Source organism: Zootermopsis nevadensis, unplaced genomic scaffold (genome assembly GCF_977971745.1).
Source record: "Zootermopsis nevadensis isolate Lab colony 2312 unplaced genomic scaffold, Znev_1.0 Znev_ptg000024l, whole genome shotgun sequence".
Taxonomy (NCBI): domain Eukaryota; kingdom Metazoa; phylum Arthropoda; class Insecta; order Blattodea; family Termopsidae; genus Zootermopsis; species Zootermopsis nevadensis.
The window spans coordinates 14,106,350-14,132,939 of NW_028259156.1; the positions used below are offsets into that span (position 1 = coordinate 14,106,350).

Sequence of the window (26,590 nt, forward strand, 5' to 3'; positions counted from 1 at the left end):
ACCACTAGTCCACCGAGGGTGACCCTGAATTCAGTTACTGAGACAAAATTGAACTGTACACCAAAACATAGACATGCCATATGTTATTACTCAATAATGAAATTAGAAAGGATGACCTTAAATTATCAATCTATGATGACAAGTACTGTTGTGCACTATGTTCAGGTTCTTAAAACAAAGATGCAAACATTTTTCAGGCTCAGTCCATGGCCCATCTGAATTGTCCAAGTTGTCATCATGGCATGGTTTGGATGTCTAATAACCCATGGGAATTTGGTGGCCCACCTGGAAGGACACCCAGCAATTTAAGTTTAAACATGCCTGCACCTGGATATACTGGTGGAGATGGCAGTAGATTTGTACCAATGTGGGGTGGAGGTGTCAACAACATGGGTACCTGGCATGGTCCCCCACCTGGAATATATCCTACCTCACCCCCAGGAGCATACCCACTACAAATGAGTGCATCACAAACCAACATTAATGCACCTAACACCAACATGCTTCCTCCGAACATAGGCCACAGTGATCATAGACATTCATCACCAGCGCACAGTACAAAGTCAACACAACAGCAGCATCGCAGGAGACCTGCATCCCCAACCCTTAGTGTCAAGTCAACCCAGCTGCATAGGATGACATCTCCAGCTCCAAACATGAAGACCATTCAGCAATACCACAGAGCTGTATCACCGACACCCAGCACAAAATCACGGAAATCACAGGCCACAAGATTGAATCATAATCAGACACAGCAACATATGGCTACAACGCATCAGCACAGACGTCGTGAGACTTCAGAAAGTTCTGGAGAAGATTACCTCTCAAATGTCCAGAATGATGAAGAAGAAGACATAGATGATGCTAATCTTGAGAAAGGATCTGAAGAGGAAGAGGAAGTACAGCTACCTCCTCCAAAACCTGTGATTCCCACACACCAATGGGAATGCGAGCACTGTACATATGTCAATCGTGCTGGTACCAGGGTTTGTGCCATCTGCTGTAAGACACCCACAGGTCTGCCACAGAGACCATCAACAGATTCACAACAACGGCACAGACTGAGAAGAAATAATTCTGATACTGGTGGAATTACCAACAGTTTTAATATAAAAACCAGAAGTAAGAAAAACACAAGTAGTGGTACAAGTTTCAGGCACAGCAGTGTAAAGAGCACCAACAGTCACAACAATGCTGATTACAATAATACAGGCACTAGCAGGCAATGGCATCACAGTGAATTCACAGCCAAACAACAGCCACAACCTACAAGTGACGACTATAGTGACATTCCCTATGATGAAAGCTATGTTGTTGCTAAGTTCAACAAACAACTAAGAATTACACAGAAATCAGGCAAAGCTGTAGATGCTGAGGAAGACCCGTATGAAGGCATGCAATTGAAGTCCTCAGATGTAGAATCAACTAACAGTAAAAGGAAAGGTAGGCCTTCCAGAAAAATATCATTTTGGCCTGGTACAAAGTTTCCGCAGAAATGTTAAGACTTAATGTGAAAACACGATATAATATACTTTTTTAGATTCAAAGTTAATAAATATCACTAAACTTGTGTGGGCTAACATATCTTTACAACAAACAGAAATTGTGTGGGATTAACAGCTTTCAATTCTTAAGAACTTGGAGTAGGTTCTTTGTGGACTATTCAGAGTTTTATATACAACCATTTTATCTTGTAGCCAAACCATACAACTTCATAGGAATACAATACACATATTATTATACCAAACTGTGTTTAAAATTTCTGTTAATTCAAACTAACAATCTAACCCATTTTATAGGGGAAATTCTGGAAGATGCGAAGACATCTGAAATGGCTCAGAGAAAATCTCGCCATACTGAATTAAGTGACTCTTTGTCTGAGACTAAATCTGTTCCATCTGCCCCTTCAGACAGACTCACTACCACAACTACCACAGAATCCTCTGATTCTCACTCTCAACTCTCGATAGCAACACCATCTCCATTACCTGTAGTTAGTAATCAGGAATTTGCTGCAACAAGCAACACTGTAAAGGAAATTCCGAAGCCTCCAGCAAAACCAGCTGCAAAGAGTACTGTGTCAACAGGAGTTGGACCGTCACCTCCTAGAGAGATTCCTACGCAAATATCAGAAAGTAAACCAGTTCAGACAAGTGCTGTGTCAAGTGACACTCTGTCTGCCACAGAAACTCAGGCAACAAAATTCAGCACTGAAATACAGGCAACAGAATCCAGAACCAACATAAATGCTCAGTTTTCTTGCAAATCTAAAATGGTGACATCTACTGGCACATCACCTCCACCACAGAGCATCTCAACTCAGGTAATGTAATGCAACTACAAAACCTTTTCTAACAAATTCTTCTCATACACGAAACAATTTTAATTCTTCTTCTTTAAAACTCATTCTTTGCTTTTGATGTTATTAACACTGATCAATTTGAATTAGATCTTATAGAAATATAAAGGATTTCTTTACTGCATGACTTCTTTCATACTATGAATTTCTCAGTAATGTCCTTACTGTTATAGATTATAGAATTTTCTTATTGCTTCATGACAGAAATCAGCACAGAATTTAAAAGGCTATGGTACATCAGTCTATTGAAGAATGGTATAGAACAGTATAAAACTAAGTTTCCATTTTGTTCAGGTGGTCCAGAGAGGGAAGTGTACATAACTAATTGTATAACTTACTTTAGTTATCTGACTTCAGCCCCACAAAGGGCACTTTCCCATTGGCCCAAATGTCACTGTATCTTTCCCTTCATCACCCCAGCTCTGATTAGCCAACTCTCATTATCTTATCCTGGAATAACCAGCTACTTCCCAAACTTCCTTACTTTAAACCTGATGATAGAAGCAGTATGGTCCTCTGAAATGTTGACAACAAGCCAATTTCTACAAGTGTGAGCACCCAAGAAAATGTCACTGAAACGTCAGCAACAAGCCAGCATCTATAAAGTGTGAAACACCGGCAACTAGCCAACGTACACATAGTATGAGCAACCAAAAGCAGGTTCAAGAGCAATAATGAATCCCCATGAAATCTCAAAATCAGATACGAAAATATAATTATTAAAAAAATGGCCACAATTTATTGTCATGATTACCCACCGTGAATGTATATATCTCTCTACATTTCATAACAAAATAGTCAAATTAAAATGCAGAAACAAATTAATATTTGGATTTGGTTCAAAAGGCATGAAAACCACAAATTTCAAAATTAAAGAATAGCAATCTTTCTCTGTGACTTCTATATAAGCAGTGGTGTTCAGTTTAAGTGATACTATAATCTATGACTGGGGAATATACATTAACAAACTATGTTACTTAAAAGTTTCTAATGACTCTTCAACCTGAATTGTACTTACAAATGATTAATCTACCCAACCCAAATACCATAAGCTTGCTGCTGCATAACAAAGCTAGCGGTACAGGTAACTGGTTTCTGTATTAACAGACATATGAAGTGCCTCAGAAAGTGATGAGCATGTCAGGACGAAGCGAAGCTGCAATATCACCAGTCAGTAAGCATGGGGATTCTTACAGTGAACGTGACGAAGTGTATAAGCCAACACAAAGATTAAAACGTGCCATGTCACTGCGTATGAGCACACAGACAGCTGATGACACCTGGGGAGCTACTTCTCACTACCTCTTTCGCTCACAAAGCCGACAGTCACTCATGAGTGACGCTCAGGTATGGCTCACTAACATGCTCTGCTTATTGTATGGACTGCCAAATTTCTTCTGCTCAGATATAGTTAGAGACCATGCCTCTCTCATAATATCAACAAATTGGATAATTAACCTTTACTGACCATGCATCATGGTTCTGTGCTGTCCAACTGGTAGAGTGTAACACTAGCATAATGCTAAATTGTTAATTCCAAAGGTCAAGTCAAGCTCGTAGCCCCTTAATACAGCAGTTTAAATCCCCTTTTCCATACTATAAAGGTCAGTGTTAGATACAAAAATCATTCTCCATCTACAAATCAAGGTTAGGGTGCTGATTATCGAAACATCTGTCAGACGTATCAATGTATATATGTATTTCACAGTTTCCTTGGTGATAATTTTTTTTAAAAAAAATTAGCAAGATACTATTTAGAAGTTAGACACAAGCTGTTTTATGAAGATATTAGAATATGCACATAAGAGAAGGATTTATGTCTTCCAAACGACTTGCTCAAGGCTTTGATCAACAAGAGCCAACAACCTTTACACATGAAACAAAAACAGCTAAAGAAAGTTTTCATCTTCAGTTAGCTACTTCTTTCAAAAAACACATCATTTTAATCAGAATGCCAAAGTATGGTTCAATGTTTATGCTAAAACAGGAGACTCAAAATGATTTACAGTGTATTTTAAATGTTAGAATGAGACCTGCTGATGAATCAAATCAATCAAACTAATGTGAATCCCATTCAAAATTTCAATGATCATCCTATCATTGTGAAAATAATTTTACTGAGGACAAAACATTTTGGAATGAAGTTCCAATCAGATATTTTAAAGTTAAGGAGACCGATTAAAAAATCTATTACATTTACTACACTAATTCAGAGAACACAAGTTGAATGTAATTAAATGTATCTTATTTTGAGGGACTGACAGTAAAATTGTATGAAATAAATACAAAGTATGCAGATTCACAGTAAAAATATACATCATTAAATAACCTGAAAGGATGTTATGATGAAAATTAGGTCCCCAATTATGTTAATTTACATGAAAAACACTTGCAAAAAATGGAAAGATCTCATCATAGTGAAAAACATACAGAGTGAAGCAGAATGGAATAAAAGGAAGCAAAAACAGCAAATTTAATTTATGAGTATTACAAATTGAAAATGAGAAATTTCTTAATATCATCCATATTTTGACTTATATAATTAAATATAAAAAAATTCCAAAAAATAACTTCTGAAGTAAGAGTCAATTCGATCGACTATGAAACACACATTTCTTTATGTGTAATGGATAACCATAATTATTTGTGCATATTTCACCCATCAAATAGACTGAACAGCTCTGGTAAAAGTTCCAGTTTCATGTTATTATAAATTAGTAGAACCTTTTCACTTCATTAAAATATGGAAATATTTCAACATCCAGCCATTAATTAAACACATTTTATAAATAACTTACTGCATAAGGTGTTGTTAAATATAAAATAAATTATATACAAGAACCAATCTCATTTTGACAAACTGGTAGTTATTATAATATAAACACATATTACAGTTTCTAAATATGACTCTGAAAATTTCATATTTTTTAAAAGTTGAGATACTATAAGATGAATAATGAAAACTTAGTTTCCTTACCATAAAAACTCCAATAAATGCACTAAGCATACCGATTCTGTTACAGAGTTTGCCACTATCACCTTCGAGGGACTCTAGTCCTGTTCAATTTGGAAGCAAATTTCTTGATGATGAGATGCTTATGTATGGAGAACGTAACAATCTTGGTTCATATTATGGTGGACCTTCCAGTGACCTTAGAAGAGATGACTATCAAGAGGGAAAACGCCGTTCATTGGTGGACCACAAACGAACCTCAGATTCAACAAGAGGCCATGTTGATATCCGTCACAATGACCAATTAGATAACCGGAGAACTTCTTTTCCAGCAGAGTCTCATGGATATAATAATTATTTAAGGGTGTGGCATGATTAAGCACACATATACACACATATTGAAAATTCACTTCCGCTATATGTATTTTGATACATATGTAAATATCTATATTATCTCCACTACTAAGTCACATGGACCAGAAATAACAGGACTATATAATGGCCATTTAGATCAAACATAAAAACCGAATTTCAGAGTTAGTAAGAGAATAAAAGGTGTGGTTTTCAGTGTTAATATTGCTAATTTTGTAAGACTAGATATATGTGGAAAAACTATAGCATTAGTTTTGCATTACTGCAACATTTTTCTGTTCACAGCCTGAACGTGCAGGACGTCGCCACAGCATTGGCAGTCGTGCTGGGTCCCAACCGCCAGATGGTCATCTTGGGATGAACCGTCAAGATTACTTTGCTTTGGAAGATTTAGTACAGAGGCAACGTACAGAAGCAATGAAATCTCAGGGTCTTGAATTGGTCAGGTTGCTTAGGGTAAGTACAGAAACATAAATGCAATGACCTTTCAGACACAAAGTGTAAAGTTATCCCTGGTGCTTAATTAAACACTACACCATCTTGGAGACATGGAGGTATAGCTCCATACATTCTCAATCTCAGCACTACATGGAGGTGAGTGATCAGCTTCAGGTTTGGCCACATTAACTCTGGAGGAACAGCAATGGTATCAGAAGAAGATTAATGATTTACAATACCATTAACTTTGATCAGCACTCTCTTGTCATAGTAATGAATCCTTAGACAACCTCTTCATAATTTCCCCCATCTGTACATCCACAAAAATAATATATAATCTAGTACTACATATCTTAAATATATCTTAAAAAAGGCAAGGTGTGAGGATTTGGATTGGATTCATTTAATCCAGGTGAGGGCTCTTGTGAACACAAACCTTCTCATTACATAAAAGAAAAGAAATTTGACCACAGAAGCAACTATCATTTTCTCAATATGTACTCTGCTCCTTGGAGTTAATTAATATGTAAATAGTTATATTAGAGGTATGAGTTGGAAAGTGACTTCTTCTTTATTACGCCGTCTCCTTTACAGGAGGTTGGCGACATATTATGAACAGGATCCTTCCATCAGGAAAGTGACTGCTTATCAGAAATTAAACAGCAACTCCTTGTAATTTAAAGCTGTTGTTTGAAGTTCACTACAGTACAATTTCAATAGTGTCATTGATAACACTAATTTGTTTTTCATTAGGAAGCTGAACAGCACAATTTCACAGCTGAAGACTTGCAGGTGGCAATGAACCACTGCGGTGACAAGAATCCAGTTGACTGGTTAAGGGAGAACTGGCGCAACATGATAGACACTGTGGTCACATTGGCAACTAACTATGGTCATGAACGTAAAGAGAACAATATTGGCACCATATCAGTTCCTGAAGCACGTGATGCTCTGCGCTTGCACAAGGGGAATGTGTGGGCAGCAGTCACAGAGTGTGTTGAGCAACGTCAGAAAAAGGTACATCTAATCTAATGTCTAAATTCTCTTTATAAATAAAGGCACAGAGCCAAGGACTTCAAGTTTTTTAACAATTTAACCATGACATCTGGAGACACTTTTTTTTAAAAAGTACTTTTCCAACAATTGTATGAATATATGGGGTACAAAAATCACAAATAATACTAACAATTGCTGGTACCAACTTAAATTTCAACCAGGTACTGAATATAATGCTAGTGCTCTACTAATAAATGAGCTAGCCAGTTCATTCTTATTACTGTTATCATTCATAATAAATTAAATGTGGGTAGGTGAATATAAGATTTCTCATTCCTCTGTGTTACTAATACAAGTTGCAAAATTTAAAGAAAGCTGTAAATTAATAATTAACACTGCATTGTTCCAGTATGCAGATTTGCTGTCACGCGGTAACTTCACGAGAGAGGACATTGTAACTGTTCTAACAGCAAATCACGGTAATATAGAAGCTGCTTATCTTGAGCTCAGCAAAACTCAACTTAAACCATTCCTTATGAGGATCTGGGGGCCCCCAAATGGAACAGAAAATGAAAGTGGGAATATTAACGCAGAGAATATTGGGGTGAACACTAAAGAAATACCAGATGATGTTTCCCAGAAACACCTTGATGAAGAAGGTAATCACCAGCTTATAATCACACAGGCAGCCTCCAAATTATGTCAAGAATGAGTTCTCACAAAACAGCAATATATACCAAAATAACTTAATGGGAAACTGCTCAATCCTTGGTTTCAGTGATTGCTCAAAACAAAAATGTTATATTAAATTCATACTCAAATAACTGAACAATGTCACAGAATGACATAAATAGGAGACTACCTGCATATTTATTTGTAATGTTCACAGCAGCATCAGTGTAATCAATAACTTATGTATATTATTTTTTCTCCCACACAGATGACAATATATCAGTAACAGACTTCCTAGATGCACATTCTGATACCGAATCTCATGAAGCAATTATTGACGGCAAAAAAGCGGTGAGTCAGATATCTGAATCAGTCCTTCCAGATGAGCCTTCAACTTCGGAGACTGCAATACAGGTTATTAGCACTACAAGTTTACAGGGAAGTAATGTTAAAACCGATGATGTTAGATTGGACCAATCAGATATTCAGGTAAATGACATACAGCCAGTCAAAAATGAGGACCAGCACATTCCTGTTAAATCTCATGAGGTAGAGGACAAAGTAATATCTAAAGAACATGCATTCCAGCTGCTGATAAATGTGCTGACAGGCAATTATTCAGACATTCCTCAAGCAAAAGCATTCAAAGACTCGATAATTGCTGCACTGTGCAATCAGGCCCCAGCCCAAACCGAAAGTCAAAGCAAATTAAACCCAGCAAGCTTAACACAGCAACACGGATCATCTGAGGCTTCAGGAGAAGTGCACGGTATCATAGATTCAGAATCAGTAAATGGAGAATATTATTTACCTGACAACATTGCAGAAAACAAGAGGTCAGCTGAATTAACAAGTTCTATAGAAGATACTGAAGAACAAAGTAAAGTACTCCATGAATCAATTGTGCATGTAACTGAAGAAAACATTTCAGCATCTTCCCCTGAACCTAGAAACATAGTAGAAAGCACATACATTCAATCTGATTCCAGAATCAAACAATACAGTCCAAAACTGGATCTAGCCAGAAACTTGGACACAAATATTTTTTCAATGGATGAAAGTTCGGACGTCACACTCGATCAAATAATGACAGAACCACCACCTGCACAAAAACCTGCAGAAACACCCTATGACAAAGATGATCAAGATCACAATATAACTGCAATACCATTACAGCTGAAAGAAACACTGCAAAATACAGTGCAAAGTGCACCCTCATTTCAAGAGCACTGTGCAGATGAAGAAGATGATGATTATGAAGAATATGTAACAAATGATGAAATGGAAGAAGAAGAAGATTACGAGGAAGAAGATGATGAAGAAGAAGAAAATGAAGAAATAAAACTTATCATGGAAAATATTATTGCAGTTAGTGAATCACCAAAATGCTCAATGGGTCAAGAAAATGTTCTCAACTTTCAAGATAAGACAATTGAAAATGAAGTGGTTTTAAAAAAAGACAGAGAAAATGTAACAGACAGTTCAGCAGCTTCTGACCTAACTAAACAAGAAGACAAAACAGATTCTGTTAACTTGATTACAATGAAAGGTGATGATGTTTCAGCTCCAAGTTCCCAAGGAACGGTGACAGAACATTCACCACATTCACCAAGACCTGCAACAAGTGATTTGGCTTTCTTCAACACAGAATCTCCCAATGCTACTTCAAGCACACAAACTTCCATGGTCAGGGAAGCCCCAATTCCTCCTAAACGTAAATTAGCAAAGGGAATTAAAAATCCACCAAGTGTTGCCACCACTACCACTTCAAATAACAATGAAGCTATAACCCCAAACAGTAATTCATATTTAACCCAGTCAGGTTCACCTAAGTCAGAAGTCCTCCAAACAATAAACATAGGTAATCAATCGCCTGACCCTGCCAAAGTGAACAATGAACACGTGCAACCTTCAACAATGTATCCTGCTGAGAATGAAAGCTTGGAGAAACAAGATGAAATCCCAAGCCCAACAGACTTATCTAGCAAGGTCACAGATCAAATGCAATTTGAGGTGAGCCATAAAGTAAGAAACAGAATAAAAATCCCAATCTGAGGCTTATATGTCAGAACAAAACCTAATGGAAATCTGGACATGATGACTTTCATACTTCAAAACTGTAAGGACAGATTTCAGAACAGAATCCACAAGGTTACAACATATGAATACTGCAGAATCTTTTACTAATTTAATATGCCTCGCAGAACACAGAATTCAGCAAAACATTACTTATGCGATTAGTTTATCATATTGTAATTATAACGTGTATTTAAATTCTTCATATTTGTTCTTACGAATCTACTTTGATGGCATAACCTGAGATGACTTTGTCAGGGCTTGACAACCTCCAGTGAAGGGCCACCAGCAGTAGCCTAATGTTATATCTTGGCTTCTGCAGATTTGTGCCTGTACTTAGTCTCGGTACGTAGTATTTAAAGATGCCCCCTAAATCTGAACAATATTTGTCTAGACCTACTATACATACTAGTTTACCTAGAACATGTTATGGTTTCAAGAATGTCATCTTCTAGAATGAAACAAACCAGAATACTTCAGGTTGGTCTTTCTGTCATGGCAATTTGTTTTCATAAGCATTCTCTATTCACTTTCCACGATTAAAAGAACACAGAGGAAATACAACTAATGCGTATCACAGACTGCAAGAAACAAAATTAGGGGTAACATAAATTTCCAAAATAAATCAATACCATCTTCTTCTTTATTACGCAGTCTCCTTTACAGGAGGTTGGCGACATATTATGAACAGGATCCTTCCATCCTTTTCTCGGACTGGGACCTGTTCATATATGTTTTAGGCAGGTGATACAGAAGTGGTTTGCGACTGTCTTCTTCTGTGTGTATGGAGTAATTGTTGGGATGCCACGGAGAAACCGGGGAAGCCCCGGAGGAAAACTCCGTGTTGCCTAGACCACGGCCTTGTCCAACACAAGTTATAAATTCGGGCACCGCCGGGACTCCAGAATCAATACCATATAAGTCACTAATTTCAAGGGTACATCTGTTAATTCGCATCAACATAATTTACATGCCACAAATATCTTTGGAGGCTTTTGGGAGCACTTTATAGCCTATTTAGATGTGGTGGATAGCCACCTATATTATTCTGTTACTGTAACTGGCCGTTCTCATCTAAACAACACCAAACTGCTTTATCTGTTTTGTTATTCTTCATCAACCACTAGACTAAAATAACAATTAAAACATTTCTTGGATTGTATTATACTCAACCAGCTGGATAAGTAGGTATTCTTATTACCAAAAACTTATATGTGCCCTTTTAATTGCCAGAACAGGCTCACAGCCTAATCTCTGAATAGCAGAAGTAGAATAAGAAACCTCTTCTTATTTAACTGATATGCTATAATTATATAAATATCTAAATTTTCTTAAACTGATGAGAGTTTATAGAAAACGCATACAGCTGAAAGTCACTAAAAACATAACACAAGTAAAAACGCTAAAGAAGTTTTAATGCCATCTTGGAGAAGGAAATTTATTTATATTGAACAGTTCTGCAGAAACTTATTTTCCGTGAACAATCTCTCGCTGCAGAGTTAAAATACTATATGCGTATAATGAGAAGCTTTAAAACCTGAGCATATTAATTTCTATCGCAATGTGGACATTCGATAAAACATGATCACATGCAAGGAATTAACTGTAGCACATTCATATAAAAGCCTCATCTGAGAGGAAATACTGCGAGTAGAAAATTTCTAACTGTAAATTTCAGAATAGCAATAATACCTTATTTAGTACAAATAGGATGTTGCTGCAAATTCAAAATGCTGATAAAGACAACAAGCAAATGTTACAGTGATCTCCAAAATCATCAAACTACAGAAAGTAAAAACACCTTAATCTGCAATAAACAAATTACTTACCTATTGCTGTTTCCATGCATGCCCTCCCACTTGCAGCGCCAGGTAAGAAGATTTCTTGCCGAGGGGTTGGTGAAAACATATGATCAGGCTGAGCTAGCTGTCAAGCTGATGGATCTGAAGTTTGAACAAGATGAGGCACTGAATGCAGCTCAAGAATGTAGTAACCTCAACACAGCCCTCTCATTCCTGCAACAAGAGTGTGAACTCTGTACTGGAAAATATCCCATGAAGCAGGTTAGTGAAACTGTTAACAGAGAGGGAATGATCCATCATTTTTTTTGGCACAGTACATGGTATTATGCACAAAATGAGGAACAGGAGTAAAATTTTACTTTTCCTCTGCTTAGATGGTGTCCATGCTGAAATGTACCCATTGCTGCTGCAAGGAGTGTGCAAAGAACTACTACACGATCCAGATAACTGATCGTAATATAAATGATGCTGTATGCCCATTCTGCAAGGAACCAGAAATGCAGAATGATGATGAAGCACTAGAATACTTCAGTAATCTTGACATCCTTCTCAAAAGTTTCCTTGATCCAGCTGTCCACGAGCTGTTTCAGAGGAAACTAAGAGACCGAACACTAATGCAAGATCCCAATTTCAAATGGTGTGTCAAGGTAAGACTCATAGTACTTTACTACAAAAAATAATACAAGACAATTTTGGAAAACTATTAATGGCTGACCATATTGTTTCAGTGTTCTTCTGGTTTCATTGCAAATCCCCGCCAGAAGAGGTTAGTCTGTCCTGACTGCCGTTCAGTAACATGTGCATCCTGCAGACGACCTGTGAGTATCAGATTTATTGTCAAAAATCACTAAACAAAGAGCACATAACTGAAGAAAGGAGAAAAATATTCCTTGACCTTGGTAAATAGACCACAACCAGTCTATGAGCTCTTACAAAATCAAAATACAAAGTCATAATAATATGAAGATTTCTATCTTCTGGGTTGTTGCGCTGTGTAGTCTGGTCGATGTTAACCAACGTTTCAGAGGTCCTACAGCCTCCATCATCAGGGCGATGAATAAATTGCGTGATCGTGAATAAATTCATCGCCCTGATGACAGAGGCAGTATGACCTCTGAAACGTTGTTAACATCGACCAGACTACACAGTGCAACAACCCAGAAGACAGAAATCTTCATACTCACCGCTGTGAAAACCTCAAATCTTACTCATAATAATACATTTGTAAAACCCATTCTTTGCGAATCCATTTACAAATTAGAGATACCTGACATATATTCTGCTGCAATTGTCAGCATTTTCTTTAGAAATATTTTAAACTGTGACTACAAACTTTCCAAAATGAATGGCATTACTAGCAAAAGACTCATATCTATAACATTTGGCAATAAAAAAAAGAATTAAAATGCAGACTAAATATTTCCACTATTTCCGAGTTCAAAACATAAAATAATGCATCCTAAAAATTGTTATTGTTTTAGACAGTATGGCACTGGTTTGAAAAGATATATAAAAAACTGCTTCTTATTGTGTATTCTTGTTTCTAACTATAAGTTTAAAAACACAAACAACAGAAACATATTATAAATGTAGTCAACAGGAGAAATAAAACTGAAATCTAAGACATTTACAGAATTCTTAATTCTTTGCAGTGGGAGAAGCAACATGAGGGTATCACATGTGAAAAATTTGCAGAATGGAAAGAAGCTAATGATCCCGAGATTCAGGCTGCTGGATTAGCTAAACACTTAGCTGAACATGGTATCGACTGTCCGAAGTGCAAGTTCAGCTATTCACTGGCAAGAGGAGGCTGCATGCACTTCACATGCAGCCAATGCAAGTACGAGTTCTGTTGTGGCTGTGGAAAAACATTCACGATGGGAGCCAAGTGCAGTATGGGACCAAATTGTGCCAAACTGGGCCTACATGCTCACCACCCACGCAACTGTCTCTTTTATCTGAGAGACAAGGAACCTACACAGCTGCAGACACTACTGAAGGTAGAAGATAACATAATTATAAACCATTGTAACTAATAAATGTGTCTTCATAGCTAATGGAAAACATGTCAAGTCTATAGTGAAGCATCCCAGTGTGCTATATTCAATTCTTGTTTTTGTGCACATCAGATTACAAAATATAGAACACAAATACCAACCACTTATAAGAATAAACTGAATAGAATATGTAATATTAACCAGGAGTCTCAATAAACAACACTTACCTTGCTACACCTAACACGAGTATAATACTGAAGACATAAATGTCCACTGTCATGCTCAAGGCAAAATCTTTCCTGCACAGGAACACAACATCTCATTCGACACAGAGCTACCACCTAACCTGAAGACTCAAGAGCAGAATGGTGAGAAACTGAAATGCCTGGTACAGTTGCAAAGAGAAACGCCTGCAGGAGTAATTGATACTGTGTGCAAAGAAGATATAGCAGAAGGGCAAGCAGGACTATGCAGGTGAGAACATGGCAACCTAACATCTGTTCTTTCAATTATATTGCAGTGTGAAATAACTATTTATAATATGAATTTTAAATCACGATAGCACTAATATGACTTTCTGTAAATTTTTCTAACTTAATGAAACTATATTTTCCATTTCTGACATAGCAAATCTCTCAATATCAAATTGATTTTGCAGACAAAAACTTTAACAGGCTATACTACTAAATAGTTAACGTATTGCAGTTTGGAATTATGTAAAATAGTGAACACATTATATTATTGTATTTGCAATAAAATGGGATTTGTACACCTGAATGTTTAACCACAAATCTCTTTTCTTTTTTCCAAATTAAATGTTGCCATGGCAATATTCAAAAAGAGATTAATCTTTCCATTCCAGGAGACACTATCTAGAGTATTTAACTAATCTAATCCGGAAGCACTCACTGGATACATTAAGCATTCTAAGCTTAGATGATCTAGAAACTCTTGTTAGACGAGCAAGCTTATGCTTGCCTCCCAGACCGTATGGAACATTGGACCTCATCTATCGGAACCATTTGCTCAAGGTACTTATTTTAATTTGTGCTCTTTTTCACTTTTTTGTTTTCTTGTCTGCTCCCCTTAGGCTACACTACATTGAGTATTTAGTGGGGCTCATTGCCAGACACAAGGTTGATCCAATCAGTATATTTGATCTGACGGATGTACAGCAGGAGCTAAGACGCAGGGGAATGGCTCTACCTGCCAAGGAGGCCAATACTACCGATGATGAATACAGGATTTTGTGTGCCAAGGTGTGTCAATTTTACATTTATGAACTAGCCAAATCACACTTGTACAGAACCAGTACTTCGCTCTTGCCAATAGCAAAATCAAAAAAGTAGATCAAGCTGGGAATAACAGTAAATAAACTTTGAGCTACAAACTGGACATTATGCATCACGACTGCCTTCATCATTAGTGGGGTATAAGGACACATTTCATACAGTACCAGAAGAAAATTTAATTCAACACGCAGAAGAAATAAACAGCATTACCTAGAAACACCTTAAAATGCTATCTCAGTCTTCTGCCAGGAGATTACTGTGTGTAGCTTTGTCTGACACCGTATAAGAGGAACAAAGACTGAAGGTGACTGAGGAAAAAGTACTAGGGAAATTATTTTAACACAAAGTGGAATTAACCGCAGGATGAAAAAAAAATACCTACATTACTAGGGTAATCAAATCAAGGAGGGAGTGATGGATGGGACATGCAACATGTATGGGGGAATGAAAAATGCATACATTTTATTTTAAAAAACCTGAAAGGAAGAGAATATTCGGGGACCTGGACACAGATGACAGATACTGTTACAACAGGTCTTAAAGAAAGAAACAAGCTGAACAAATACACACTATTTAGCCATTTTGCTACAACAGAGTATAAAAGGGTAAACCACACAGCTTGGAAAATATGCTGACAATATCATAGCAGAAATTTTAAACTGCAAAGTCACATCCACATTTCAAATTATTTAAAATGTATGCAAAAGTTGCCACAATATTTTTCGAACACGAACTACTATTAACAGCCCAAAAATAAGAGACCCCAAGTTTTATGTAACACGGAAATCAATAAAATCGTAATATATAATTACATTTCTGACATAAGGCATAAGAAAACGAACTGCATACTAACTTAAGATATATTCTGTTTTTTGCAGGTAGTTCAAGAGAAGATTCCATTAGACTGAAAATGAGAGTTAGTGTTCATATGAATACTCATAGCAACCAGCAGAAATATGTTATGTTTGTCAACTGGCTTAGACATAATTTAGTTTGTGTGATTGTTTAAACCTGAAGATGATTTCATGAACCCTGTGCAGTAAAAAAACAAATTTTTAAAACTTATATAATGATCCTACAAAAGATGTGAAAAGGGCACTTTTGCATAACTCTATTGTGTGTTTTCATTGAATTAAAGAACTTAATACAATATGTTTTCATATACCACACAGTTAAATTAAATGCATAATTTCAGACATCAACCAGTACCTATGTACTGAACAAATGAAAGAGTCTAAATAAGAAACAAATTACTAATGCACTACAAACTTCTCATATTTATGTATGCTATGGAGACATATAGTCCTGTGCCGTAGCCACGCGGTCTGAGGCATCATGCTTCGGACTGGCGATATGGAATGTGCGCTGGTTCGAGTCTCGGGGGAGAAGAAATTTTTTCATGAGATTTTTGACCAGTGTATGGGACCGGTGCCAACCCAGCATCGTGAGGAAATTGGGGAGCTACAATGAGTAGCGTAATCCGGTCAGGAAAGCTAGCAATGGCTGGGAATTTGTCGTGCTGACCACACGTCACTCTATATCTGGTTGGATGATCGTTCACCTCTGCTTAGGCATGTGAACGTGAGGCCAGCAGTCAAGCTAGTCAGCTTTGGCTCTCTGGAGCTGTTACGCCACGGACTTAAATTTTTTATGGAGACATATTTTCAATAATCCCAATATGGTCTGAGGTTCTCATTACAGTCCCTATGCAATACTTACTGATATGGCTCCCACTGGTTCAAAAAATGCTGCCAACTCCAGATGATCATACCTGTTACTAGGTTTTATAGGAAATTTTGTGACAGATCTGAACTATCATCACACAAAGCTTCATATGCCCAGCTACAAAGCTAAATGTATAAAAAGTTAACAGGAGTGTAACTTTGTCTCTTACGTTAAAGGATATACATTGACAGCAACGTGCTCAGGAGAATATTTGGACCTCAGAAGCAAGAAATAACAGGAAAATAGAGAAAGGTGCATAATAATTAAATACAAAGTTTGCACTCTATTAAAAATTATTGGACTGATCAGATCAAGAAGGATGAGGAGGGTTGGACATATAGCACACATAGCGGAACACACTTTTAACACTACAATGGATCTTAAACGAACAGACGAAGGTATGATCTGAATTAATCTGGAGTAAGGCAAGGTTCAATGGTAGGTTCCTTCTGGTTCGAAAAATGAACAAATTTTTTGAGCAGCTGAATAACTTTCAATCTATCAAAACAAACAATGCATAATGCAGTTATACTATAGCAAAAGTTGGCAGATTGTGACTCAATACTGGCCTCCTATTGGCTAGTTGCAGGCAAGTTCACCTTAAGACAAGATAGTTCACCCTCTCAACGTTTCTTATAAAAGACAAGGCAGTGATGATAATGTGATGTTCTCCTGAGTTTTAATACTGTGTCAACATCTTTCATCAAATGACACTTCACAACCCTAAAAGTATTTGCCATCACCTAAATGAGCAACATTCAGAAGCCATCAGATCATGTCAGTGTTAATAATATTGCCAGAAAAGTTTCTGTGACCTCCTCTTGTACAGAATTATCAGTACATAAACTACAGTGAAACCTCTATCCATCGTTCCCGGAACTATCGTTTTCCCGGATGCATCGTCCGTTTTGTTCGGTCCCGAATACATCCCATATAAAATAATGTTACATTTTCCCGCTTCTATCGTTCCTCGAACTATCGTTTTATCGCATCGATCGTTCAAAAATCTTAGTCCCGGCCCACAATTTTCCCGCAATGATCGTTTCTGAGAATTTAAAATGCTGGGTTTAGAGATAAATTAATACCGAAAGACGCATAATGTTTTTGGAATACACAGTAGCGGTAACCTGTTATGTCGCCCAACCAGCACATTCTTTTGGAATGAGGGTCAGCGGTGCAGGGGTGATAGTTGGAGTGAATGGCGGTGCTCATTGTCAGAAATTTTACGATTTTAATTAGGGTGCACACATATTTCGTTCCAGCGATGCCAGATGGCATGTGCAGTGTGAATTTCTTCACAAATGCTTTTATTATAAGTACAAAGGAAAGGCTGGCGGCACTTTTCATTCTTCTGGTTCATCTCGTTTCCAGCGGTTCAGGGTCTTCTACAGCTACGTTTCGTTGAGTTCGGCAGTAATAGTATTTCCATTCTTCCTGTTATTGTCCGCAAAGGGGGTTGGAGCGGTGAGGAAGAGGAAGACGACGAATGCGAGCCCGAAGCTTTGCCGAGTTTTGCCGAAGCGCACGCTGCATTGGCGAAAGTGAAGTCGTTCTTTTATGCGCTTAATATTAGTGAACGTGACGAAGAAAACATTTTGAACGTGGAAAGTGCTCTGTTTGGTCTAAAACGTAAAGTTTCAACAAACCAGTTGTCCATTAAAGACTTTTTTGGTAAAAAGAAGTAACTTTGAAAGAGAAACATTGTTTTTTTTTAAATGTTTAATGCTTTCCCGCATCTATCGTTTTCCCGCATTCATCGTTTTTATTTCCCACCCCCGCCGAAAACGATGCATCGAGGTTTCACTGTATATCCAAGATTTGACAAATGTAAGCTTGTGAGATGTCAAGTTATCACAGTGACGAGTATGGAGATCACAAGTCTTCTACGATGTTCAGCCACTAAGGCTGTCTAATTCTTGGTACAACTTCCATGAAGACAGGGATATACATATATATAAAAGAAGGATCTATTTAATGTAAGTCAATTCACTTCTATTCTGTTCTATCTGCTATGTTCTTATTTGGTGCTTTTGACAAAAATTAACAAATAAATAAATGAATTAAGAAGTCACAATATTTCCCAAATCTACACCCAATGCATGGGAAAGTTTTCAACCAAAAGTCACTTACATATTTAGGAGCAGAACTGCGGAAATACAAATTAAATCTATTAGCCGCCTATTACAAAACCCATCTGCAGTTTCAAGTAATGCAACTTAAAACTGGTAAACACTGATCAATTTTTCAAACAAAACAAGATGAATTTATTCCACTATTAACATTTTAAAGATCATAAGTAATTGCAGGTCCTTGTCATGGTGGTGGGGCTTGAGTACCTCAGTGACCCCAAGAGCTACTGGTAGGGCCTCCCTAGCCAGATTGGTCAAGGGGGAGAGGTCAGACTAAGACAGGTACCCTGGTCCTCCAGGTTGGGGGTTGGTCGCAAGGCTAACAACCTTGCACTGTAAAAAGGAAGATGTTTCGAAACCTCGATCAAAGCCTCGGACAGATGGACCTAATAGAGGACCGAATGGAAGAGAAGAATTGAGGAGGCCATGGACCGAATACGGACAGGAGAGCCATAGAAGAAGAAGTAATTGCAGGTACCACCTGCTTCAGTAATCGGTAACTGTGAATTTATAGTTTTGTATGACCTACGCAATAAACAGCAATTATTTCCCTAAACAGCATTAACCAACTATTCTCTAAAATAGAGATGTATTTTCTTTGAGATATGGATTGAAATTTGACATGATATTGTGATGACAATCAGCTTCAAAGAGTAAGATGATTCGTAATTTGTATTAATACCTAAACCAATACAATTTTGACTGAGGTTAAAAATGTACTTGCCATCAGTCTCTCATTAACTCTCTCACAGTGAACAGGTAACAATATTTTCCAGAGCAACCCACCACGAAATTAGTTCAGCTACTGAGCCACATCCGAGCTAGGGTCTTATCTCACAGCCCATGAATGTCGGATACCGCCATCTCAACAGAAGTTGTTCTCAGTGATCTAAAGATGACACATCTGTATAAAAAGCAGGAAACCTAAATTTAATCAATGGAAAAACAAACAAAATTCTTCACTAATATAAAATAAATACACTAATGCAAATAACATAAATCAATAACTTGCAACATATACATAGCCCCAAACAATTTAATACAATTATTTACCTTCACAGCACTGCACCTTGGAATTTTGCATTACATAAGTTCTTGTACTGGTTGTAGAAAGAGAGCCCATTCAGTTATAACAAACTGAGCTACATGCATAATTTCATTATCAGGACATGGAAGAAACAAATTTCAGTGTTTTAGTTGCTTATATTTCAGAAGGGAGTTTATTTTGAAGTTAAAATACGGAGATATGCTTTAATTCAAATTGGCCAAAAATTCTTTAAATGTTGTTCTTGCACTCTGAGAAGAAGTATCTGCCAAAATTTTCCGTAAAGCATTACACTTTCTCGCTTTCTTAGTCGTATTCTCTAACTCCAATGCAATTCTCTTTTTAGCCTTCTTCCTTGAAGCTATTATCAGTTGCTTTGCTTGTGCAATTTGTTTTCTGACAGTTGATTTCACTTTATGCACCTTCTGTTCATCTGTAGGAAACAGTTCTAAATCACTGAAATTCTTCCTAGCTTTACTTTTTCTTCTTGACTGCTCTTCTTGAGGAGTGGCTGATGGCTGCATGGAACTATGGATGTCAACAGGTTCATTTTCTTTCTTAGTTTTCTTCTCACTTTTCAACTGTGACAGTTCTCTTTTGGGAATATATACTGACATAACAGAACTATTAAGGCCTGCATATATATCTTTCTTCTTCTTCTTTTTCTTCTTCTTATTTGTTACTGGAGTCTCAACAGTTTCATTCTGAATTTTGGTTGGCTTTAACTGAACTGGTTTTGATAATGGTAGAATGGTTCTCTTCTGGCAAACTAAGCACTTCAAAACCTGAAAGAATTGCAAACACAGTAAACAAAGTTGTTTACAAAATTAAAATTAAATTGTAAAGCATGGGCAACTCAGACAATTCAAAAACCTTCAAGTTATTTGTGATCAAATATATCGTGTCTCAGTACGTACACAGATCATTGCATATTACATCACATTTATATTTAAAAATTCTAGCCATCTCCATTCAATTTCACATCCTCCATTACCAACCAGATGGTCAAAGACCTGTGGGGAGATCCTACAAATGCTAACACAAGGCCTTAACAGAACAGAAGGCCCACCTGTAAGTCCACGCAGAATCAAAAACCACAAGACCACCATCAACATAATTTTGCAGATACTAATGTATTTACACCCACACAAAAAATTAATGATGACACTAAATTCTAAGTGTTCAACAAATATGTATAATCCGCTGCTCTAAAGCGATTCACAGCAGATACAAATAAATTTTCTTCACATACTTCAAGTCTTCCTCTGCTAATATTGAACCACAGTTATAATTAAATATCATTTGATAGTGTGGATATGCTCTGAACCTACAGCTAATACCCTCACCAGTTTGTTATCCTTTCCTTTTTTATACTTCTCATACAACTTCTTCTCAAATGGTCTAAGTGTCTCAGCCAGTTCCTGCCTACGAATTATTTTTTTCATTTTCTTTCCTGGTACCTTCTCTGGCATTACTGATATATGATATCTGCCATACATAAACACATTACTACATAAGTTACACATCGCCGATTTACGAAATTCGTTTCCAGGTAAATGCCCATCTTCACCCTCTTGCAGTAGTGACCTACATTTTGACCTGAAAGCAAAATGACAATTACATGCACGTTAATAATCACAACATTAATATAACGGTATTATAAATTCTCAATATTCATACTGTTTGTTAAAGGAATATATAAAGCAGGCATGGGTAAAAACTACCTCTACGGTACTGGTCAGAAAACTTGCACAGTTCACATAAAATAAAAGCTAATTACATCCTAAAACAAAATTGGCATTATTTCCATTATTATTACTACTTTTAAAAAATAGATCATAACATATCATGTGAGAAACGTACAGGAACGGGCAAGTATGCCATAATTGTGATTACGTTACGTGTAAGCCTATTACACTTACAAGTAATAACTCTGAAGGACAGGTCTTCTTGTAACTAATTTTGACGCGTTCCACAAGAATTTTGAAGTTTTGACTTCCATAATTTCATAAAACACTTCAAGTTCCTCGCAATACGTAAGTATTTAACGTCTTCATTCACAAAAAACTACCACGCTTACTGTTAATGTGCCATCTATTGGAAGCACTGAAAGTTATTTTGCAGGCTGGCCAATGACAAGAGAAATTCCCTCCGACATGGTAGCCTTAGCATATAATTACCGTTTCAACCGTGCAGCTTACCCAGATCTACTACAGATGGCTGATTGCAGCACAAAGCCGACAAGTCTTCTAAATCGGGGGCTTACAATAAAATTTTCTTGGAAATGAACAGATGTTCCTGAGGACAGGACTTATTGATGGACGTTACTGTAACAGACTTTCAGCTTTTATAACAAAAAAATTATCCAGCTGCTGAGTCACTCAAGACGGTTCAGACGTAGAGGACAGGTAAGTCTTTTTCAGAATGAGAAGCGATAAACGGAATTAAGAACCATACAAGCTGGCATAATAGTGAAATTACTCGAGCAAAGAACTGAACTCGGTTTGGAACAAATTCATTTTGGGATTTATACACATTTACAAGTGCCGTCACAGCGACGTCTATGGGGGCCCGGAAACAGCTTAAAAGACTTTGCTCCCGGCCCGCTCCCATTAGGCCTGTTCCTGACCCCTCGTAACTCATCGCCCCCCACCCCTCACCTCCATCAACAGAAACACTCATACAAAGGAGTGTTGCCCTTACAGGTCAGATTTCTGAAATTATTTCCCACTGGAAGAACAAATTTCAACTTCCCATGCGAATCACATACGTACGTACGTTATCACATTAATAACATGATTTGCTTTTTGTGGTTTCCAAGGGCGAAGTTTATGTGGATCCAGCTGTAGCACAAAAGAGACGTTTACACGAATTAGTCCAGAATGAACATTTCCATCTGTAAACACAGAATACAAGGCATTAAATTATTTAAAGGCAAATGCAATTTACTTGAAACTCAGATTGACTCTAAAACATTTCCTGGGCTTAAAAAAAATACGAGACCTTTGTTGAACTTTAGGCATCATCGACGAGAGACGTAAAACGTCGAATTTTTTAAAAAAAAAACCGACGTCACATAGCGTAAACCGGGCAGTCAACCTCGATAAGTGAAACACGTATATTATCGTTGTGTTTAAGAAATAGAAGATAATACGTGGATAGTTTTCATAACAAATCAAATAAATAAAATAAATCCGTGGCGTAACAGCTCCAGAGAGTCAAAGCCGACTAGCTTGACTGCTGGCCTCACGTTCACATGCCTAAGCAGAGGTGAACGATCAAACCATGTTTAAAAGAAAGTGTCATCAAAAAATAAAAAGGGACACAGAAAAATCATTACACTCAATATTATGAAACACACTCATAATCTCCTACTGTACCAAATATGTACGCCTCCTACATTTTGGAAATGAGACTTTCACGGTGATATAAAATACTGTCGTATTCTGTCTTTTAAGATCTTTTAATACTGAAAGTCGTTTTCGACGTTTTGAAAGAAACAGCTGCCTTCGTATTTAGGGCAGACGTAAAGATGGACAGGCAATAGGTTCATCCGAAACGTCGGAAACTTCTTCCAACATCATTCGGGTTTTCAATCCAGATGACGCTGCCCTAAACGTTAAGCATGTTTACGGCACATATGAAAAAGGCAAACGGTGTGTTATAAGACATGGATAACCGCGAGATTACTTGAGCAGCTTCTGTCTGGCTCAAATCCAAAAACAATCACACGTTGTTTGTAACGTAAAGATCACAAGAACTGCCGAATATTTCACACGACGTCGACGCAACCTTAGCCAACCCACCATTTAACTTCTGAAATAGTGCCATTAGGAACATAAGAGTCCAAATTATATCCTCTCGGGCACTTGAGATAGCTGGGAGAGTCTAAGACAGAAGTGGCACTGATATCCTCCTCCCCCTAGTAAAATCTTCCCCTACGTTTGATATACTCGAAGACACGAATAAGATACCAAAACTAGAATGAAATATATTATTATATCAATCCGTTCTCTGCACGAAAGTTATTACCGATATTTTTGTAAGTTAAAATGCAAATAAATGTTTCGATTAGAATTGACATGAGTTATTTATTGTTATTCAAAGTTATCCTATGGAGTAGGCAACCCATTGTACTGTGATGTTTTTTGGGTTGCTGCGTTCTTTTGAAACTATGGTAATCTTATGTGATCCTCTTTTGTAAACACAAATAAGACGCGGTTTATGGACAGGAGAGATTTATGTATACTGAGGCAGAAGAAATTACAGGCGTGGCAGACTGTGTATCCATCAAAGGCCCACTGAAAGAAAGCAAACATTACAGTGCGTATTCACGCTGGAAGAATTTACTCCAGGGCTGATGGGATTTAGAAATTACAAATGTTCGAACGCAACAGTGATATTGTATTTAATGAAAGAGGGCGGCCATTTTATTCGTGAAATCTTTCAGTGATTGTCAATGGTTCAATGTCAAATTCTTGTATGTAAATTTCGTAATGAGCGTAATAATAATCCTCGAGTTGTCATTCTTTGAAACTGTATAACGTTACTAGTCAAATATGCTACGGCTTTGCACTGTACTTTAGGAAGCAGTTTTAATTTAAACATTTATTAAGCAATCGTGACTGTAATTTTAACTTTTCACACATAAATTTTGGTCCTATCATACTGAATGTTTCCTTAAAGGAGGCAGTGTTTCAAACTTTATAACGAATTTTAGCTGGTTTACAACTATTACCCACACACCCTGCTAAATGCATTTACCACTCCCTGTTCGGCTTTGAAAATACTCTTAAACTCGTTCTGGAACGCCAAGAAAATAATCAACATGCTTTAGAAGAAAATTGGTTTTGCCTTTGGAAATAACACGTAGATTGAACAGAGTGTTTGCTCACAAACATGTAGATACCTTAATTTAAATAAAATATGAATAGCAAAAGTATATTTTCCATTTGTGGGGGCGGAGAATCCTGGGTTATGATGCTTATATTTCACATAAAATGATGTAGTTTCCGGGGTATACGAAGGATTTATATAAAAAATGGCTTACATCCAATTCGTAGCTGTAGTAGTCAAGAGACGAGTGGATATGTCGTGGATTCCAGGCTGTGTTTTAAACGCATTTCGTAATAGAAAGAAAGCGTGTTTTATAGCATCGCTAAGTCTAGCTTTACACGCATTTTCAACGTGTATTCATCCACAGTTTATTCCTGTGTCAGTCGCACCAACTTTAAAATAATTTATTGAAAATGTCACTGAAATATAAGCAAGCAGAGATGCAACTTCATTAAGACTTCTTAATGATATTTAATAATATTTCACGGGCATATATAATTATCCAAAAAAACATGGATTGTCCCAGAGCTAATCTTTTGATAGAACGAGTTTCAGGATGCTTCAAGATTTTGGCAACAAGATTAAACCAAACTGTTTTTTTTTTTCGTTTAGGGTAAACGGATGAAGACATTTACAGATAAAGTAATTGGGAGAGTGTAAATCCGATTCAACTTGTAAATGTTCAATTATAAACTCAGAGTCGCTCAACTAAGAAGCACGCAATGCAAACGTATGGGAGAGTCAACGTTCAGAAACAGGCATTCTTAACCTCTACACTGGATAGAAGTTAGTGATTAGCTTCACGCCCTGAACTCCCGGGAAATAACCCCGGTACCCATTTGATAGGAGGCTGGTCGGACCCCGAAGATAGTCTGGAATTTACGGCGAAAAGATCTGGACCTAGGACATTCTTCGAGTTTGTGATCTTAAATTATCTAACATTCTCTCCCGAAAAGAAATTTTACCCTGATGCCTTCTTCTGTCGTGCTTAGTATCCGAGTTACAGAAAATATCTTTACTGGTAATCAAACCCAGGACAATTTCTTTTCGGGTTTGTGGTCTTTGTTTCTGTAATATTCTCTTCGAAACAAACAACTATGGCCAAGGCGCCATTCTTTTATCGCTTAGCTTTCGAGCTATGGGGAATGCCCTCAGGACACATTTCCCAAAGTTCTGATCCACCTTTGATGTTTCCCTGGTATCTAGAAACAAGCACGCCAAGTTTTGTGCAAACCGGTTTATCCGTTCTCGAGCTATAAGCGAACAAACACATAAACTCACATTTCAACTTTATATGCAAGGTTACTTCGGCGACCTTCGGCTTTAAAGGGTTAATCGTACTACATACAAATAGTAACTTAATTTAATTAAGATCGATTAAGAAGCTTTTCGTTACTCATAGTGCTAAGCCGGATGGATTTACTCATACATTTTATTTTATGTGAAACATAATTAACGCACGTATTTCTAAATGCTGCTGGTTTTAGGCGAGGTTGGCATTACTTGATCTTGTTACGTAAAGTTGCTTTCGATACGTGAGGCAATTAAAATTACTGAAACATTTCGTGAGGTATATCACGGGCAGATCACGTAAACACTACATTAGTGAACCGGACGACTTGTGGAGAATTCGCATGAGATATATGACCACAGATCTGAGTAATGATGCAGAAGCATAGGGAAACAATAGTCGAATGTAGGTAGCTGCTGCAGGAATTGAACAATGCAGTGAATAAAAGAGGAAAACAATACAAACAGAAGAAGACTGTTTGGAATTGCCGGGAAACATGGGGTCAAGAGCATTGCGTCATCAGACTCGGTGGTCCATTCTTCCTTCATCCAACCACATATATCAACAAATCTTTTAATTACAACGGAAGCCCTTATCTGTAACCGAA

At 37.2% G+C, this 26,590-nt stretch overlaps 3 protein-coding genes across 13 annotated transcripts in view; 1 reads left to right on the top strand and 2 right to left on the bottom strand.

Moving 5' to 3' along the window:
- LOC110830893 (uncharacterized protein KIAA0513) overlaps positions 1 to 11,837 on the bottom strand; it is a 45,917-nt gene extending 34,080 nt beyond the window's left edge. For 2 of the 4 annotated variants that reach the window (XM_022066273.2, XM_022066269.2), the window contains exon 1: positions 11,696 to 11,832. Coding sequence is in view for 1 of the 4 variants with exons in the window: in XM_087355302.1 (XP_087211428.1) it covers positions 11,696 to 11,774 (79 nt within the window). In the remaining 3 variants the exon portion in view is untranslated. Of the gene's footprint in view, positions 1 to 11,695 lie in introns of all 4 variants that reach the window. The other 2 variants (XM_022066270.2, XM_087355302.1) reach the window with 2 other exon arrangements.
- The window catches only part of LUBEL (Linear Ubiquitin E3 ligase), a 39,798-nt gene extending 23,691 nt beyond the window's left edge, over positions 1 to 16,107 (top strand). For 2 of the 7 annotated variants that reach the window (XM_087355295.1, XM_087355300.1), the window contains 15 exons: positions 198 to 1,443; positions 1,800 to 2,323; positions 3,467 to 3,706; positions 5,383 to 5,676; positions 5,970 to 6,140; positions 6,876 to 7,139; positions 7,528 to 7,777; positions 8,059 to 9,803; positions 11,732 to 11,929; positions 12,043 to 12,315; positions 12,397 to 12,486; positions 13,321 to 13,668; positions 13,973 to 14,139; positions 14,756 to 14,924; positions 15,836 to 16,107. In XM_087355295.1, the coding sequence (XP_087211421.1) occupies positions 198 to 1,443; positions 1,800 to 2,323; positions 3,467 to 3,706; positions 5,383 to 5,676; positions 5,970 to 6,140; positions 6,876 to 7,139; positions 7,528 to 7,777; positions 8,059 to 9,803; positions 11,732 to 11,929; positions 12,043 to 12,315; positions 12,397 to 12,486; positions 13,321 to 13,668; positions 13,973 to 14,139; positions 14,756 to 14,924; positions 15,836 to 15,865 (6,009 nt within the window). In that variant the 3' untranslated portion in view covers positions 15,866 to 16,107. Of the gene's footprint in view, positions 1 to 197; positions 1,444 to 1,799; positions 2,324 to 3,466; positions 3,707 to 5,382; positions 5,677 to 5,969; positions 6,141 to 6,875; positions 7,140 to 7,527; positions 7,778 to 8,058; positions 9,804 to 11,731; positions 11,930 to 12,042; positions 12,316 to 12,396; positions 12,487 to 13,320; positions 13,669 to 13,972; positions 14,140 to 14,527; positions 14,697 to 14,755; positions 14,925 to 15,835 lie in introns of those variants that run through there. The other 5 variants (XM_087355296.1, XM_087355301.1, XM_087355297.1 and 2 more) reach the window with 5 other exon arrangements.
- A 3,613-nt stretch (positions 16,108 to 19,720) lies between these two features.
- LOC110830911 (uncharacterized) lies at positions 19,721 to 21,964 on the bottom strand. 2 transcript variants are annotated; one of them, XM_022066309.2, is made up of 3 exons: positions 21,779 to 21,964; positions 21,203 to 21,455; positions 19,721 to 20,641 (listed from the first exon to the last, which is right to left on the bottom strand). In XM_022066309.2, the coding sequence occupies exons 1-3, from the start codon at positions 21,856 to 21,858 to the stop codon at positions 20,063 to 20,065; spliced, it is 912 nt and encodes a 303-aa protein (XP_021922001.1). In that variant the 5' UTR covers positions 21,859 to 21,964; the 3' UTR covers positions 19,721 to 20,062. The 2 variants fall into 2 exon arrangements, with proteins under 2 accessions (XP_021922001.1, XP_087211434.1); XM_087355308.1 differs by having other exon boundaries at positions 19,990 to 20,641; positions 21,720 to 21,796.
- Positions 21,965 to 26,590: the final 4,626 nt, after the last annotated feature.